The sequence below is a fragment of the Mustela lutreola genome, chromosome 17 (genome assembly GCF_030435805.1).
Source record: "Mustela lutreola isolate mMusLut2 chromosome 17, mMusLut2.pri, whole genome shotgun sequence".
NCBI classification, from domain to species: Eukaryota; Metazoa; Chordata; class Mammalia; order Carnivora; family Mustelidae; genus Mustela; species Mustela lutreola.
The window spans coordinates 5,668,340-5,686,953 of NC_081306.1; the positions used below are offsets into that span (position 1 = coordinate 5,668,340).

The window sequence follows — 18,614 nt, forward strand, 5'->3', positions numbered from 1 at the left end:
TACTATTGACATTTGGGGCCGGATGCTCCAACACTGCACCTCCCTACAACAAAATATGGGGCACTGTCCTGTGCATTGTAGGATGTCTAGCAGCATCCCAGGCCGCTACCCACCAGATGACTGGTTCCCCTGCCAGGTGTGACAACTAAGAGTGTCTCTAGACAGTGCCCAATGCCCCCTGGACAGTGAAATAGTCCCTGGATAAGAGCCACTGCTCTAGGTAAGAAGGGATGAACTACGCCACTTTACAGATGAAGAAATAGGCTTGACCACAGCAGGAGAGGCATGGGGCTAGGGAAGGACTCACAGGACTGTCAGAGGGCAGGAGCTGTAGGAGCTCGGGGGCCATCCAGCCTTCCGTGCCGGGGATGCCCGAGCGGAGGCTGAAGCTATAACGGCCAGCAGGCAGCTTCTTGCAGAGGCCGAAATCTGAGAGCACCACCCTGCCTGTGCCATCAGGGCCGTCAGGCCCAGCGATGAGGACGTTGGCCGGCTTCAGGTCCCGGTGCACTAAGAGCAAAGCAGAGCTGAGCAGGGCTGTGGGGAAAAGCAGGGCTAGGGCTGGAGGGCAGGGTGGAAGCAGAGGCAGGGGCAGGGCCTACCTATGTGTAGGGAATGCAGGTGTGCCAGGCCGGACATCAGCTGCTGCAGCGCCATCAAGGGCGTCAGGCCCCAGCGCTCCAGCTCTGGTTTTTCCACGTACTGAAGAGGGGACAGAGCACCACTGTGCAACCTGGGACCCCCGCTACCACCCCACCATCCCCGAGCTCTGGCTTACCTCCTGCAAGGAGGCCTGGCAGAGTTCTAGGGCAATGTAGTGGAACTGGGGTCCCCGCTCGGTACAAAAGTAGCGGAGCACATTGGGGTGCCTGTCCGATTCCTGCAGCAGCTGGACCTCCCTCCGGACCAGGCCAAAGCATTCCCGGAGCAGCCGCTTCACAGCCACTGCCCGCCCCTCCAGCTGGCCCCTGGGGAGTTCAGAGAAGGAAGTCGAAGGAAAAGGCTCCTTTCTGTACCCGTCTCTGGGAGCCTTTGAAAGACTGGCCCCGCCGAAGGACCCCCAAAGTGCTGTGAGAGTCACATGTCCAGCCCAGCTTCTGGTTACCTACTCACCGGAAAACGAACGTCCCACCTGCCCCACGGCCCAGTACGTCTTTGGGGTTGAAGGAAATCTTGCCCACCACGGTAAGCTGCTCAGCTGAGGGGAGAGGAGAGGCACAGTCTCAGGGAGCAGCTGCTCAGTCCAGACCCACCACCGCCTCCACCTTTCTCTGGTCTCCCACCCTTCATGCCCAGCCTGGGGCTGCCGCTTCCTTGTGTGTGTTTGGGAAGTGACTTAACCTCTGTGCCCTCGGCTTTCTCATTTGTAAAGTGGGACTCGTGTTGATGATCCCACACAGCGTGACGATAGATTACGCTGCTCTCATCTGTGTGCACGATGGCTGCTATATTATCTTCCTTATCCTTCTCCTTCTTCTGGCATTTTCTGCCCATATTTCTTTCTTTAATTCCTCTGCCACTCTCTCCACCTCCGCCAGTTAATAACAAACCCTTTTCATTGAGGAATTGGCTTCAGATAGGAAGGTGGGCTTGGCAACTGTCAGTATGGTGAGGGTGAGTGCAGTTCCAGGAAAGACTGACCCCCCAGGATAGGACAGAGCAGCAATGGGCATTTGGACGCAAAGCTGTCCCAGAGTTTGTTCTAGGGGACCAGGGAGCCCCCAGAATGCCTTGGTTTCCTAATAAGAAGGATGGGGTTGGTGCAGGCAGGCAGAGGTCTATAGGCTTGGACAGTTATTGCTCTTCCCTTTGGGTAGCTTGTGAGACACCCCTCACAACGACCCATGCATGTCTGGCCAGGCTGTGCCCTGCTCAGCTCCAAGGGACATCATGCATACAGATAAACATACATTGTGCCCCAAGAGTTGTACAGTGTGGTAGCCCCGAGAACACTCTACTCTGGAAAGGCTGCCCACTTCTGTTTCTGCATCTAGCTCTAGGAAAAGCAAATGAGAATCTGCACCAAGATCAGTGAGAAAAGTACCGAGCTGTTCCTTAGCATTGCTCTGGATTATTTTAGGAAAACTTCACTCTCATCCCTCAAGATACAGGCAGTAACGTAGATCTGTGTACCCGGAACCCTCAGGAGTGGCTGCACTCAGGGCCTGGAGACACAGATGGGAAGCTCAGAAGGCAGGGACGGAGCTGCTGGGCTCTGACGGACTCTGGTGGTGAGGGGCGAATGGAGCACAATCTCAAGAAGAACAATAGGGTGCTTAGACGAGAGCCATTTTGGGAAAAGATGGAGTGTGGCCTGTCTGGGGAAAGATCCAACTCGAGTCTGAAGACCAGGAGACGAGTGTTTCAGGGTGCAGGGTGTGAGTATTAAGGGAACCCCCCCCCCCCCAGGGCCAGTAAAATGACAAGAGCTGCAACCCCTTGGGGCTCAGGCACCTTTGCAGGTACGGTGGGTACCTGCGAGAAGAGCCAGCCCCTCAGGAAGGGGAGCTGCTCTGTCTATGCAGCGGCAGGGTAAATAGAGTGGATGTGGGGAGCAGCACTGAAGCATCAGGCCAAGAGTGGGGCGGACTTCAGCCTGAGTTAAGGGGACAACAGCATGAGGCAGTGGTTTGAGCAGAGACCAGGAGGTGCCAGCAGCAGCTCATGCAAAGGACTGAAGGCCAGTCCAGCCCAGAGCCAAAGAAGTAGGAGAAATAGCCTGGCTGACCAAAAAGAGCATGGAAAAGGCCCCCTGGGGCCATCCTCAGATACTAGGGGGAGCTTGAAAGGGCTAGTTAATTTATAAGGTCTAATTGACAAAAGAGAAATGTTTAAAAGTAAAAAGTCCTAAAGAGAGAAACAAAGGAAAAAAATTAGACTTAGGTAATTTACTGGTACCATCACCAACTATGATGTTAAACTAACACAAATATTATTACCGTCACCTAAGACTGATTTAATAATAATGATACCGGTAACTTCTCATAATGAGGTGATACAGTGAGGTGGGTGTTGTTACTCCCATTTGACAGATGAGAAAATCAAAGCTCAGAGGAGGAAGGCAACCTGTCAAAGTGAACAGCTAGTGGAGTTAGATCTATACCCAGTTCTGTCTGTGCTGGAGAGTCCTTGAAGGTAACAAAGAATGATGGCAGACATTTCTAGAGTGCTTAACTCTAGGAGGCTGTAACTTCTAAGAGGCTGTAAATCCTCTCTTATTACTCAGGCTTAAGCACTGTACTATAGTGACTTCTAATAAACAACTTTGAAGCTAAATCTGCCCCATCTTTTCTCTGTGCCTGACTCTGCCCTTTCCTGTTCACTTAAGCTCACCTTCTGGTTCTTCGACTGCCTGGGCTTGCTCTGAGGGGCTTGGAAGGCTCTTCTTCTGGCCCTGGGGGGTGGCCCCTGATGGTGGGGGCTGAGCATTCTGTGAGATGTGAGGATGGTCTGCTGGTGCCAAGAGGGTCTGCTGCTCCTTCTCCACCAGCTGTTGCTGCTGAAATACAGGGCACAAGAGGACTCAGCCGTGGTCAGGTCCTGCTGTGGTGGTGGCCAGCAGTCGTGCCTGAGACAGCCTGGCACCAGACCAAGAACATACAGAACATAGTAGCAGAGGCCCAGGGAGCTGCTGGGAGAAAGACAGGGGATAGAATCCGAGCTGGGTAAGAGAGATTGCTACTGAGTGGTCTTGGAGAGGAGGGGCAGGGTTCCCCCAAGGAAAACCTTAAGACGGATTTGAGGTCAGGGGTGATAGACCTACCTGCCTCATTAGGAAAATAATCCATCCTCCCAGGAGGACAGCAGTGAGGCTAGCTGCCAACAGGTCTTGGGGTCCCAGCCCTGGATACAAGTCTGGGGTTTTCTCTTCAGGATGTATCTCCAGGTTCCAAGGTTTCTCACGGCTCAGGCTCAGGAGCTGAGGACAAAGGAGCTTTCACTCTTAGCACACTATGGAAACCCTAAGCCTTCTCCATCACCCAGTATGATGCTGGGCAGGAGTCTGGGTGCTCTCCATGGTGCTGAAGCATCATGGTATCCCAGGAGCGTGGTCTTCCAAAACTAGCTGGTGACCAGCATCTGGGGCGACTGGGGGTAGGAAGCTTTGGCATCACTAAAAAACACAGATACTCTTGGGAAATCACCAAAAAATTCAGATATCCATCTCCAGTTCAGTGGGGACTGAGTGGGCTTCCCAGTTACTCTAACAAGCAACCAGATTTGAGAATTACTGCTCCACCTCATGGCTAGGGTTTTTCAAAAAGTTTGTTTGTTTGTTTGTTTTTGTTGTTGTTGTTGTTGTTTTTCCTTCCATCCTTCTTCTCTTTTTTTTTTTTTTAAAGATGTATTTGTTTATTTGAGAGTGAAAGAGAGTGGGGTGGGGGTAGGGGCAGAGGGAGAGGGAGCAGGTCATGGCTGTTCTAACCCTGAACCACTAGTGATTCTTGCCCAACCCTCTCCCAGTAGAGCATGGTCTTGTAGTTTTTCTGTTTACATTTCCTTGAGAAATATTCTGTAATTTATACACTGAAAAATTACAACTGTGATCCTTATTTCACAATTTAGATAACCAATATCCTTTGATACTTCTTTTTTTTTTTTTTTAAAGATTTTTTTATTTATTTATTTGACAGAGAGAGATCACAAGTAGGCAGAGAGGCAGGCAGAGAGAGAGAGAGGAGGAAGCAGACTCCCTGCCGAGCAGAGAGCCCGATGCGGGACTCGATCCCAGGACCCTGAGATCATGACCTGAGCCGAAGGCAGCGGCTTAACCCACTGAGCCACCCAGGCGCCCATCCTTTGATACTTCTAATAGGTTTCTGGCAATAACAACATATATGTATGTTTTTCTTCCAGGAGATTGTGTGTTATCAGTTGACCCACGCCCAGATGTACTCCTAGAAGCCTGAGGGAAAGGTCCAATAGCTGCCCTCCCAACCTGCCAAGCCCCCCAGCCCCACCATGTCCTCTGCCCTTCCAGCACTGACCTCCAGGAAGAGGGTGGGGGCCTGTGTGTCTTCTGAGAGTCTGTTCTCAGCAGTCCCACTCTGTGGGGTGGGATGCACCCTCAGCATGGTGGTATGCAGGACTGGGGGTGGCTCATGGTATCCTAAGGGGCAGAGCAAAGGTCAGCTGGCTGAAGGTGACATCAGCCTTCCAGCTCAGAAGCAGGGCTCATAGGCCCTTCATCTACTCAAAATTTGAGCCAGGAGAATCTCACCGATGAGCAGCCACTGGCTAGGAAGGGCTATACTGCCTGAGGGATATCTGACAGCAGTGCTAGGTGAGCCCTTCCGCTCTCCTGAGACTTGGAGTGTCACTTCTTCTGTGGTGGGGCCATCCATGGGGGCCAGGGTCAGTCCACGAGGCTGTGGCAGAAGATAGAGAGTCATGAAGGAGCTCCTCTCCTACCCCATCCCCTCTTTCCAGCCCCCTCAGAGACCCCTTCTTACCACTAGGGCCACCCCTGTATGAACCAGTGCTTTAGAAACATAGAAGCCAGTTTCATCCTTCCCCACGTACAGTGTCATCCTAGTGAGGGGGAAGAGAAAGGGGAGAAGGATGAGTGATGGTGGTGGGTAGTTTCAGTTCCCACTGTACCTGTGTCTTTGTGTTGTACTCTCCGACACTGACTCTGGGCTTACCCATGTGACTTGCTTTGGAGAATGAGACAATAGCAAATATATCATAAGCAGTGACTTGAGAAGGGCTCAGCTAGCCTGCTGGGGCACAAGAGGACCTCATTTGACACACCCTAGGCCAAATATTCCACCAATTATGATAGAGTTGAAAGAGGTCATCTTAAACTATCCAGACTCAGCCAAGCCACCAGATTTCCCACATCAGAAAACCACCCAGCTGACTCACAGCATCTTGAAAAATAACTAATGTTCATTGTTTTTAAGCTCTAGGTTTTGGGAGTACTTTGTTATGTGGCAGAAGCTAACAGATACAAACTCTAGAGTCACGATTTCTAAATCTGTGTCTAGCCCAGACCTTTATCAAGAGCTCAGTTTTCTAAGTATCTTGGCACTTCATTCCTTACATCCCCTTCCTCCTCTAGAGCTCCCTACTTCTGAAAAGGACAGCACTTATGTGCTTCTAGAAACCTGAGCACTTGCTCACAGACCTTGATTCCTTGCCCACAACCGCCAAATTCCCTGATCACCAAATTCTTACTGTTTTTCCCCTTTCATATCTCTTACTTTCCACTCATTTCCATTTCTAGCATTTCCACCTTATTCCAAAGGGCCTTCATCTCATGTCTGAACTAATGCAGTATTCTATGCATGGACACTTCCTTGCTCTACCACTCGATGATGTTCTCCACACTGCAACCAGAGTTGTCTTTCTAAAATGAAAAGATGATCTAATCACTTTTTTGCTTAAAACCATCCAATGTCTTTTCCTTAGCCTTAGGAGAAAATGTCCAAACATTTCAATGATCCTACAAGATCCCTGCTTAACACCCTCTGACCTTATTCCATGCTCAGGTCTATGTTCCAGACTTATTTAATTTCTGTTCCCTGGCTGCCATGTGCATGCTCGGTTTCACTCTCTCTCGCTCTCTCTCTCGCTTTCTACTCATCCTTCAGGTTTCAATTTAGATGTCCTTTCTTCCAGGAAGCCTTCCAGGACTGCCTCCTGCCCCCAGTCTCAATTTAGGTAACCTTCCTATACATTCCCATGGCAAATCTATACTTCTCTTTTATCATTCTCTATCATACCTATTACGATTATCCTCTTACACACCCATCTTCCACAATAGACTGTAAGATCTCTGTAGGTAAGAACACAGGCTGTATTATTGTACTTCCAGAGCCTGACAGGTAACTAATACACAGTAAGTGCTCAATTAATATTTGTGTACTGAATGAATGGATGATCCGTTATTTTCCCAGCCTGTCTCTTTGTCCCCTAAGATGGGGACTCTAAAGCATTCAGTACTGTAGGGAAAGGGAAAAGTGCCTTTAACAGTCACTAAGGCACAGCACCTGCCACACAGAACAAGCACCATCCATTCACTGGAGTGGAGACCCAGAGGCCCCCTGTAGGCCAATTTTGCCCTAGAGTTGGCAAATAGAAGGCGATCCCAAATGTCCTGGGGACACTGTGGAGGGTACTGGGCACTGATTATTTGCCAATCAGTTTTGTAAATAACCAGTTTGAAATATTTTGGCTCCTGGTTCAGCTGTATAGGTGTGTCATGCTTAAACATCCAATCCGCCCAGGGGGCTCCTCCCCAGTCCCCAGGGATGGGCACCTACAGGAGTGGAGTGTCTGAGGTGGAAAAGTCAGTAGCTGTGTCCCGAGGGCCTGAGGCAGGCAGTCGGATGTGGCCCCAGCGGAGGGCGAGGAAATGCAGGGTGTCCCGAGCCAACGTGAGGTGGGGCAGCTGGCGCAGGCTGTCCTGGTGCCAGGTGTAGATTCCCATCACTGGCATGCCCAAGTCCTGTGTCCACAGCACCACCCCGCTTCCTGGGTCCACAGTGAGCAGGAGGCCCATCCCGCAGGATGCCAGGTGGCTCATGTCTGCAAGAAAGACCCCAGGGAGGTGTGGGCAAGAGCTCTGACCTGAGGCATCTCAGAGCATCTTGGGGGGTGGGGGGAATTCCTCGGAGGGTAGGCCATCAGGAGGGCACCCACATGTGTGGGGGTCAGGTGAGTTCCCCTGGAGGGTTAGAAGGACATGGGAAGCTCAGTCAGAGTGTATCGGGTCACCTTGATCCATCAGGGGATCAGTCAGGGTCAACCGGGGAGCTATGTAAGATATGGGGGTCAGACAGGGTCCTCCAGAACTGACTTAGGTGTGTGACTCAGTCCAGGTCACTTGAGAGAGGTCACTTAGAATGTGGAGTAGTCAGCCATGGTCTGATTGAGGTCACCCAGGAGATGATCAGGTGGTCTGGAGGCATGTGGGTCACTTGGGAGTCATGTTGGGTGAGAAGGGGAAGAGTCAGGGGCCCTGGGGGTGTCAGTTGGGGTATGTTATGGTTACTTGTGTGGGTTCCGTGCAAAATGAAGTCGGGGTAAAGGGTGGCTTGGGGACCCCTGTAAGGTCACCCAGGCCATTGGATGGGATGGTAATGATATCAAGGGGGTGGTCAGAATTACCCGGGGGAGGTTAATCTTGGGGGAGTTCACTTAGGGTCATCTCTTGGGAGTTGTTCAACTTTGAGGGTCAGTGAGGACCCATCAGAGTGTTTGTGGGTTGCTTGGGGTCACTCAGGACAACAGGGGCCACACAGGGTTACCTGGCTTAGCTCCTTTGGAGTATGGAGTGAGGATGTTAAAGACAGCCGGCTCGGGGTAAAGGAGGGTCTGGCTGTTGAGGGGGGTCACTTAGGGTCGTCCACGAAGGGCGTGTCATTCAGAATGTGGTGAGGCTTGGTAAGTGTTCCCTGAATGGGAGAACTTGCTCAAAAGCTGGAGCCAGGGAAAGGCAGCACTCACATTTTCCAGGCAAGCTGTCCATAGGGGGCGCCGAGTAGCGTCGGTAGGTCGTGTTCCAGCGCAGGGCCGGGGTCCGGTGGTCGTGCATGGTGACTGTGTACTCTGCGAATGCCCAGAAGCAGGGTGACCACCGAATGCCTGTGCAATATCCCTCCCACACCCACCCCAGGGAATGTCATTGTGCACCCGTCCTGGAGGCCAGAGTCTGCAAGGATCACAATCTGTCTGGGTCACCACTGTCCCCTCAGCTCAGGGCAATGTTTGCAGACTGACTGGGCAGGATTCAACTTGGAAAGCAAATGCCAGGCACCACTGGGACATGACTCACGTGTTCGGCCAATGTAGAGGCGTGGGGTAGAGGGACCCTCTGTGGTCAGTGTCATCTGTGTCTTTCCTGACTCAGGGTCCACCACAAACCAGGCATCCTGCTTCCGGCCTATGGAGGTGGAAAGTGGCCCAGCCCTCAAGATGGCCTGGGACAGGGTGTGCTACCTGCTGTCCTATACCCAGCTGTCCCCCACTCCCCATAACGAGGTCCTCTCCTGGACCTGGACCCTCGGGCTGGAGAGATGCTCCCTCGGGCTGGAGAGATGCTTACCCGTGTAGAAGACGCCATCAGAGCTGCGACACGGGGAGGCGTGAACCAGCTCAGGGATGGTGAAGGGCAGCCTCTGAGAAGGAACATTTCCAGGAAAGAGAAAGAGCAGAAAAACACGTACAACCTGTTCACTAGAGGCAATCAGTATCATTTTCATTTCCCAGAGAGTGTCAGTAACTTGGCTGTTGTCACACAGCACGCTTCCAATGGGATAAAGTTCTAACAAACATTCCACCCCATTCCCTGGGACAAATCCAGAGTGCTATTCGATAGCCCCCATCAGAGTCCTGCTGTGGAAGACGAATGCCTTCTCTCCCCTGTGTGCATGTCCCTTTGTAAGGTGACCTGTCAGCCATGTCCATAACCAAGTGGAATCTATCTCTTCACCGCTTGACTCTGCACTTGGCCACAGGACTTGCTTTGGCTGGCAAGACGTTAGCGAAGGTGATACAAGCAAAGTTGGACACGGGTTTGTGCACTGGCCTTGCCCTTTCTCTGGTTCCCTTGTTGCTACCACGTGGACAGCCCAAGCTCTCCTGATGAGATGAGCGATGCCTGGCCCAGCTGTCCCTCTCAGAAGCCTGCCGACCGCCAACCAACTTTCAGAAAGACAGCCATCCAGCTGACCACAGACGCCGGAGCAAGCTCAGTCAAGACCACCCAGCGGAGTCCAGCCAAAACTGATCCCACAAAATGGTGAGTTAAATCAACGGCTGGTATTTTTAAGCCATTGAGTTTCAGGGTGACTATTTATTTGGTAAAAGCTAACTGATGGAAGTTTCCCCCTTGAAGCCCCCAGCGTTCTGAAGAAGCCCTGTAATGCCCTCAGGGGCCTGACAGTCTGCTGCTCCCACCACCCCCTTTCAACAGGTGCCTCTGGACAGCCTTCCCATAATGCCCTCTGCAGGAGGCCCTCTGCAGAGAGCCCCCTGCAGGACCCTCAGACACCAACCATGCAGCCCCCTCAGTGCTCCAGCTAACAGAAGCCCAGGCTCTCTCTCTACCCCAAACACCGTAGGAAACACACCATTAATCCCTGTTGTTTCTGGGTCCCCAAGACGTACAGGCTGCCATCAGCTGGGTCTGAGAGAAAGGCTGTCCTGTGGGGCAGAGGAGAACAGGGGGAGAGTTAGACACACATCCCCTGGGTTCATGGATACCCCAGTTCCTTCCACCTTCCCAGCTAGTAGGAGCCCACCCTGTGGGAGGCACCACAGAGCTCCACAGCCAAACTCTTCCCTTCCTTCCAACATAACCCCCATGCCCACTCCACCCAACTCCCTCCACACAACCGTGGCTTCCGCATCTCCCAGACCCCCTCTCCTTCAAAGACCGCGGGTTCACTTACTCGGTGACATACATTGGCCCCTGGATGACGGGATCTGCAGGCACAGGGACATGAAACATGAGTAACCTCTTCCAACTCCCCGCTGATAAGCCTAGCTCCTGTTCATTGTGTGCTTAAGTGTGAGCCAGACACCGAGCCAAACATCCGTCTGCATGTAATTTAATCCTCCCAAAGAGCTCTGTAGGGTCATCACCCTTGGCCCTGTTTTATGGGTGAGGACATGGAGGCTCAGAGAGGGGAAGTGTCTTTCCCAAGGCCACACAGCTGGGAAGTGGTCCAGTTGCCTGCAGACACCGGCTTATTGGATTCTAGATCCCAGAAACTTATCTTCTACGTCACAGGTCCAAGGAAGGAAGGGGATTGCCCCCTGCTCACCATCCTTCAGTGTCCACTTCAAGTCCCCCGTCTGCTTGCTCAGTGCGTGGAGGCTTCCGTCCAGGGTGGACACTAGCAGGAGGCTCTCTGGCCTGAGGGTCTGGACCTGAAGTGGGAAACAAAGTCACCTTCTCGCAGAAGGGGACAGACAAAGAAGGAAGCATGACTGGCTCCCCCCTTGATGGGAGCTGGGGGGCTCTCTAAAGTCCCTCCCCTTCCCCACCACTCAATGCTTTCTGGTTTTCTAGAGAAGACTGAGGGCCTTTATGAGAGGACTTCACAGCCTCCCAATAAGACCAGTGCTCTTGTCCCCAGCACTGTGTAAGAGACTAAGACTTATACAGGGTAGGTAATGAGCCTAAGACCACACAGAATGGGTACTTGAACCACCAAGTCTCTGATTACAGGGCCTGGTCCCCTACTCATTTGCCACACTGTCTGGCTCTCTTGGGATGACCCCTTTCTGCCTCCCCAGACCAATCTAGCTGCTTTTGGTGCCAGGCCCTAGGGGTCCTCTGGACCAAGGCTTGGGGGCAGCCAAGGGAGGGAGGGCTGGAGCTGCCCTTGCATCGGGCCCCTGCTGGGCTAACTCACCTGCTCTAGCCCCTCCTTGAGCAAACAGGGTGAGGCTGAGTGCCCAGCAGGAACCCTAACATCCGGGTGGCCCAGCCACACCCCTGCAAAAGCCACATCCTGCTCCGGGACCCTCAGGTTTGGAGCTACGCCAGTGGTTTTGGTGGTGAGTTGGAAAACTGCCTCTTAGCCCCTCTTTTTTCGCAGCCTGTTTTCTGGTCTGAGAAGAAGCTGCAGACAGCTTGCCCACAGCTGAGGTGGGTTGACCATCCTCATGCCTACACATTTGTTTTTGATTAGCTAACCATTTTTACAATTGGAACTATTTCCATTTTTTAAAATCAAGATTTCTAATTTTTCTCTTTTCTAGTTTTTCTCATTTTTTTCTGGAAACACCTGCTCTGGCCATCCTGGTCTCGCATTCCTACTCGGCAGTCACGGGTGGACCCAGAGCGGGATGCGGGGCAGGGGTCCGGCGTGAACAGCGAACCCACCACGATGCCGTCTGCCATTCTGGGGACTGCAGACTGAACACGTCGAGTTTATTCTGGGTGCCTTTGCCTTCTTCCTGCATTTCTGCACAACTGGACTCTTACCTGCTCGCAGGACAGGACCTGATCCCCACAACTCCTAGTTATTTATCCCCGATGTTCTGAACCCAGGGTCCAGGTGTGGATAAGGGAGACTGGCCACGAACCACCTGAATTTCTCGACAGAGGACACTTAAGTGGACCCTGTGTCTCCACCAGGGATCCCAGGACTTTTAGGAGGCCCCCCACCCAGTCCAGGCTGTTCTCTCCACCTGCACCCCCACACTGCAGAAGGGGGCACCTGTTCAGTGCCTTTCCACATTGGCACATCTCTCCAGCTGGGTGTTTGTGGGGGCACCTGGCAAGCCCTCAAACCTAGGAGGCTTTTCCTGGCCAGGGTCTGATTTGAGGCCCTCTGGACCTGGAGGAGGGGAAAGCGCCTCCTGTGGCCTCACTCCCCACCCTCAACCCGATGGCTGAGCAGCTGCCCCCGCCCCCAGTCCGAGGCCCAGAACTTGGAGGTCCTGCAGCCGCCCCATGTCTCACCTGTGGCCCTGGAGACCGGAGCAGCGCCACGAGCTGGAGCAGGAGCCCGAGGCGGAGCGGGGGCCATGGGCCGCAGCCCCCAGCTGCACTCACCATGGCGGGTCCCTCAGCGCCTCCAGGGGACAGCAAGGACCCTGCCTAGGTAGGAGGAGACTCCACCCTGGGCTGGGCCACTTGGTACACAGTAGCCAGGGCGCACGCTCAGCTGGTGTCCCGCCCTTCCCCCTCACCCCCGCCCCACCTGCCCTTCCCATCACACCACAAGGGCACCCCCAGTCACTCTGCTAGAGAGAGAGTGCGGGGGAGGTTAGCCGCCGAGGCCATTCATGCAGATGGTCCCGCGCACGGAGTACTCTACCAAGCGCTCCGCATCCGTTCCCCGTAATTCAACGGTCCCAGCACTACCGATGGAAAAGCAGAGGCTGGGCACTGGAATTCAAGGTCAGACGTCTGCCCTCAGAGCTTGTGCTCTTTGTTACTGTGCTAGGACATCTTTCATTGAGAGACTGTGGAGTATGGATGAACTGATGGACTCATTCATTCAATAAATATTGACCTATTAAGCAGTCTGGGAGGCAGGAGAGATAGAGTACCTGTCTTTGCAGAACTCACAGCCTCCTATGCCTTCGACACCAGACAGGGCGGCATCCAGCACTCCTTGCTGTGGTGGTTCCAGTCCTCGCTGCAGGCAGACCTCCCCAACTTGGATCAGAGAGGACCTGCAGGGATCCCATTAGCTGCCACGTTTGGGCTCATTCATTTCTCTTTCTTCTTGGTGTAAAAATCACTGCTGATCTGAGGATCATGCAGCTCGGCTTTGCCCGTCTCTGCCTCTGCCTCTCTGTCATCCCTGGCCCTCCTGGGCATGCCCCCACAGTCACAGAAGAGTTTGCTAGCTGGCCCACAGCCTCCACCTCCACCCCAAATACGCCACCATCACCAGGGTCTTCAGTGTCACCTGCTGTGGCACATGCCCCAGACCCAAGCTGTGATTAACTCTCGATTTCCTTGGCTTGTCCAAGTAACCCCATCTTGCTAGGCTGGCACCCCCATCCCTCTGCTGCTCCAAGGATGGGCTGCTGAGAGCTCACAGGTGCCTGCTTTCTCCACAGACTTGCCCTTGGCTGACTGAAGCATCCTGTGCCCTCCTACCTGTGACTGACTGACATGGGGAAACAAAAGACTGGCCCCTTACCCTCAAGCTGGAACCAACTCTGAGGTACAATTTGGGTTGTGGAGGTCCCTGTCCTTCACTCACTCCCGTTCTCTTAGAGAGTTCTTCCCAGGGTGCAACCTCAGCTTGAGTCAGAATCCCTGCCTCAGGCTCTGTTTTTAAGAACCTACCTGATCTGAGGCACCTTGTCATCCCATTTTCATCAAATGCAGCCTTAGAAAACCCAACTGCCTCATGGCAAGAAGCCTCTTCTAGAAACGTGTACATCATAAAGTCTTTGGTTTACGTGGTTACTCCTTCAAGCTTAGCTGTTCCAATACTCCCAATTGGCCACGTGGTCCTAATTTCCTAACAGAAGTGATTGCTTGTCACTCTAGAAACCAGCCTGAGCTCCTGAGGGTGTGAATGAGCCCTCCTTTATGCTTTGTATTTTGTATACTGAACATCCGCTTTGAAATGTACATGGTGTTTGTTCTTCATGCTTGGATTCATAGTCATGTCTCATGCAAATCCATTCAATTTGCATAGACAACCTACAAATGAACCCAAATAAATCATTTGTGTGTGTGATGATATGAATAATGCACATTGTAGAGACTTTGTAACATTCAGGAAAATATAAATAGGAAGAAGAAAGTTCATTCATGGTTCCAGCTCCTGGAAACAGAGTACCTTTGTTAACATTCTGTCATAGTTCCTCCTGTGTTTTGTTTTTTTCCTATGCCTATATGCTTTAGGGGGCTACTGTGTTCCAACACTAATGATGTTTTCCTTCCCCCAGAGCTTCTTCTCCCCCCTGATAGCTCTTCTCTTCAGGCAAGGCTGCTCTGAATTTACTGCCTCTGAGAAGGAAAGAGGAGGGACAGAGAGAAAACAAAGCTTCTTTTAGCTTTTGTTTTTGAACACTTCAGAGCACCAACCTAGACCTGAGAGAATAAATAATGAGAGCAGAAAAGTGGAAAAGTCGCTCCCCAGGCTCAGAGAGAAGGAAAATAAAGAGGAGTAGGGGGTGAGAACTTGCTAGAGCCTCGTCACCCAAGGACTGGCTCCCGTGTAGCTTTGTGGGATCAAGAGCAGAGGGGCTTTGTATCTGGAGAGGTAGTGAGCCCTGGAGACACCACATGCTGTGTCTGGGCAGACGGGGGGTGTTGGGGAGGTTCCCACCGTCTAGTGTGATGTAGAGGTGGGAAAATGTTTTCCAAATGCCTGAGGAGGAGCTGGAGAGAGGGGGTGGGGGGAGGGAGTCTTTGTAAAGAGAGAGGAACAGGGGCGGTGGGTGGCTCAGTGGGTTGGGTGGCTGTCTTCTGCTCAGGTTGTGATCCCAAGGTCATGGGATTGAACCCCACGTGGGGCTGCTTGCTCAGCGGGGAGCCTGCTTCTCCCTCTCCCTCTGCTCCTCCCCCTGCTTGTGCTCTCTCTCTCTAATGATTACATTAAAAATCTTAAAAAAAAAAGAAAGAAAGAAAGAAAGAAAGAAAGAAAGAAAGAGGAAGAATGCAGCAGAGACTAATAAGGAAAAGAGACCAGACCCAATGGCAGAGGCAAGACCACATGGCATCTCAGGAGATACCAGCTGGGATGGGCAATGATGATGACAAGGACTCAGTGCCCTCTTGCCTCTTGGCATTATGTAAACTCCATGGAACTTAAACCTACCCTGAAAAAGAGCCGGGAGAAAACAGATGGGGCTGAATTTCTTCCACCTGCCACAAAAGGAGCTTAAAATAAAAAGTAAAATTGAGTTATATAGAAATAAAGCTACATTTCTTCTCCAACATCAATTTGTGCTATTATGTGCTCCGCTTCTAGACAAGTATACATAAACCAATAGGCTTCCTCCATTCTAGCAAAAGAGGGGAGAAAACAGAATCAGTAATGGGTGAAATATTCTGAACATGATAGCAATAAAAAGAAAATGCTTAGGAATGAATTTAACTAGAAAGGCACAGGACCTCTATGAGGAAAACTATAAAGTTTAATGAAGGATATAAAACAGAAATGTGAACAAATGGAAAGATGCGACCCTGTGTGGGAAGATTTAACATAATTAAAATGTCAATTTTCTCCAAATTAGTTCCAAGTATAATGAAATTCTATTAACCCAGGGTTTTTAAAACTTGGCTAACAGGGCGCCTGGGTGGGTCAGTGGGTTAAGCCACTGCCTTCGGTCAGGTCATGATCTCAGGGTCCTGGGATCGAGTCCCGCATTGGGCTCTCTGCTCAGCAGGGAGCCTGCTTCCTCCTCTCTCTCTCTGCCTACTTGTGATCTCTCTCTGTCAAATAAATAAATAAAATCTTTAAAAAAAACTTGGCTAACATAAAGATCATATGCAAGAATAAATGCCTTAGAATAGTTGAAAAAAGTGTGAAAATAAAGAAAAATGGGAAGGGTGCTTATGTTACCCGCTATCAGAATACCTGATAAAAGTACAGAATCAATGTCATTTCCTCATGGGAACTGACAAATAGAGAAATATATCGGTTGGACCAAACAGAGAATCCATAAATATATATCAGTGTTTGGGAGAATTTAATAAATGACAAAGATGATATTTTAATTCAATGGGAAATTTATTTATTTTTAAGATTTTATTTATTTATTGGACAGAGAGAGAGAAAGTACACAAGCAAGGAGAGAGCAGAGGGAGAAGGAGAAGCAAGCTCCCCGCTAAGCAGGGAGCTTTACACAGGACTCGATCCCAGGACCCTGAGATCATGACCTGAGCTGAAGGCAGATGCTTAACCGACTGAGTCACCCAGGCCCCCCTCAATGGGAAATTTAGTAAGTGCCTTGGCATTAATATTTACATATCAGGAAGAAAGTAAATCTCTCTCTCTCTCTTTCTTCCTCTTGGATTTGCATTTTTTAAAAAAGATTTATTTATTTATTTGACAGAGAGAGATTATAAGTAGGCAGAGAGGCAGGCAGAGAGAGAGGAGGAAGCAGGCTCCCTGCTGAGCAGAGAGCCCAATGCGGGACTCGATCCCAGGACCCTGAGATCATGACCTGAGCCGAAGGCAGCGGCTTAACCCACTGAGCCACCCAGGCGCCCTTGGATTTGCATTTTTAAACACTGAAGTCTAGTTGACACAATGTTACATTAGTCTTAGGTGTGTGGTCCAGGGTTTCAACAACTCTTGTTCCTGGTGCTGTGCCACCTGCAAAGGGAGCTTCCATCTGTGATCTTTCTCTCTTTCTTTAACATACATTTGATTTTTCAGAGCTGTTTTAGATTCACAGCAAAACTGAGTAGAAAGTCCAGAGCTCTCCTATATATCCTCTGCTCCACACATTCATAAGCTACTCCTATTATCAACGTCCCCCACTAGAGGGGTACCTTTGTGACAGTCGATGAACCCACACTGACGTCACTACCATCCAACGTCCACAGTCTACACTGGGGGGGGGTGTCACACTTGGTTTGTACATGTTATGAGTTTGGACTAATGTATAATGGTATGTATCCACCATTAAAAAGTAATACAAAGTATTTTCACTGTCCTAAAAATCCTCTGTGTTCTGCCTATAATTCCCTCCCTCCTCTTACTTTTTTTTTTTTTTAAAGATATTTATTTATTTATGAGAGAGAGAGCAAGGGGAAGGGCAGAGGGAGAGACAAGCAGACTCTGCACTGAGCATGGAGCCTGATGTGGGGTTTGATATCAGGACTGAGCTGAAACCAAGAATCAGACGCTTAACCCACTGAGCCAACCAGGTGCCCCATACTCTCTCCTCTTTAATCCTTGGCAACCACTGATCTTTTCACTGTCTCCATAGTTTTGCCTTTTCCAGAATGTCATATAGTTGGAATCATAGAGTATGCAACCTGTTCAGGTGGCCTTCTGTATTTTATTTTATTTTTAAAAAGCGTTTATTTATTTGTCAGAGAGCGGAGAGAGAGAGAGAGAGAGGCAGGCAGAGGCAGAGGGAGAAGCAGGTTCCCCGCTGAACAAGGAGCCTGGTTTGGGACTCTATCCCAGGATGCTGGGATCATGACCCAAGCTGAAGGCAGCCGATTAACTGACTGAGCCTCCCAGGCTTCCCTTCTTTATTTTATTTTTAAAAATATGTCATTTAGTAGGTGCCTGGGTGGCTCAGTGGGTTAAAGCCTCTGCCTTTGGGTCAGGTCATGATGCTGGGGTCCTGGAATTGAGCCCTGCATCAGGCTCTCTGCTCAGTGGGGACCCTGCTTCCCCATCTCTCTCTGCCTGCCTGTCTCTATCCCTACTTGTGATCTCTCTCTGCCAAATAAATAAATAAAATCTTTAAAATTTTTTTCATTTATTTATTTTGACAGAGAGAGATACAGCACTGGCAGGGGGAGTGGCAGGTAGAGGGAGAAGCAGGTTTCCTGCTAAGCAAGGAGCCCAATATGGGGCTCAATATCAGGACCCGGGATCATGACCTGAGCTGAAGGCAGAGGCTTAACCAACACCCCAGATGGTCTTCTCTAGTAATATGCATTTAAGTTTCCACCATGTCTTTTCATGGCTTGATAGCTTATTTTATTATTTTTTTTTAGCACTGAATAATATTCTTTTATCTGGAGGCAACACGGCTTATTTATCCACTTACACTGAAGGGCATTTTGATTACTTCTAGTTTCGGGAGTAATGAATAAAACTGCTATAAACACGCGTGTACAGGCTTTCAAGTAGATCTTGTCAATTTCTTATTAAAATACATCAAACTTACAGAAAAGTGTACAAATTGTGATCACACAGAGAATGCATCTATTTGACCCATACACGGATCAAGAAATAAGACACAACCAGCAGCCCCAGGAAGGTCGCCTAGAGTAACTTCTATCCTGACATGTAACACCATAATGAGTTATGCTGATTTTTTTATACCAATGGTATCATACCATATGTTCTCTTCTATGTCTGGCTCCTTTTTCAATATTATTTTTGTGAGATTGTCCATGTGGCCAAATGTACTGGTAGTTCACACTCCTTCTTGTATTATATTACATTATACGAATTACCACAATTACCAGTTACTTCATTGTACTG

The 18,614-nt window shown here is 50.4% G+C and overlaps 1 protein-coding gene and 1 long non-coding RNA gene across 6 annotated transcripts in view; one reads left to right on the top strand and one right to left on the bottom strand.

Moving 5' to 3' along the window:
• ERN2 (endoplasmic reticulum to nucleus signaling 2) overlaps positions 1-12,563 on the bottom strand; it is a 15,115-nt gene extending 2,552 nt beyond the window's left edge. For 2 of the 4 annotated variants that reach the window (XR_009349433.1, XM_059155432.1), the window contains exons 1-17: positions 12,425-12,557; positions 10,776-10,881; positions 10,401-10,434; positions 10,080-10,152; positions 9,053-9,125; positions 8,783-8,890; positions 8,455-8,556; positions 7,269-7,533; positions 5,454-5,532; positions 5,222-5,369; positions 4,989-5,110; positions 3,764-3,919; positions 3,334-3,499; positions 1,114-1,198; positions 779-968; positions 603-702; positions 308-510 (exon numbers count right to left, since the gene is read on the bottom strand). Coding sequence is in view for 3 of the 4 variants with exons in the window: in XM_059155432.1 (XP_059011415.1) it covers positions 308-510; positions 603-702; positions 779-968; positions 1,114-1,198; positions 3,334-3,499; positions 3,764-3,919; positions 4,989-5,110; positions 5,222-5,369; positions 5,454-5,532; positions 7,269-7,533; positions 8,455-8,556; positions 8,783-8,890; positions 9,053-9,125; positions 10,080-10,152; positions 10,401-10,434; positions 10,776-10,881; positions 12,425-12,520 (2,106 nt within the window). In the remaining variant the exon portion in view is untranslated. Of the gene's footprint in view, positions 1-307; positions 511-602; positions 703-778; positions 969-1,113; positions 1,199-3,333; positions 3,500-3,763; positions 3,920-4,988; positions 5,111-5,221; positions 5,370-5,453; positions 5,533-7,268; positions 7,534-8,454; positions 8,557-8,782; positions 8,891-9,052; positions 9,126-10,079; positions 10,153-10,400; positions 10,435-10,775; positions 10,904-12,424 lie in introns of all 4 variants that reach the window. The other 2 variants (XM_059155434.1, XM_059155433.1) reach the window with 2 other exon arrangements.
• The window catches only part of LOC131819985 (uncharacterized), a 22,145-nt gene continuing 12,083 nt past the window's right edge, over positions 8,553-18,614 (top strand). The window contains exons 1-3 of one of the 2 annotated variants that reach the window (XR_009349434.1): positions 8,553-9,748; positions 11,719-12,566; positions 13,537-14,684. This is a non-coding gene — a long non-coding RNA (uncharacterized LOC131819985). Of the gene's footprint in view, positions 9,749-11,718; positions 12,866-13,536; positions 14,685-18,614 lie in introns of those variants that run through there. The other variant, XR_009349435.1, reaches the window with a different exon arrangement.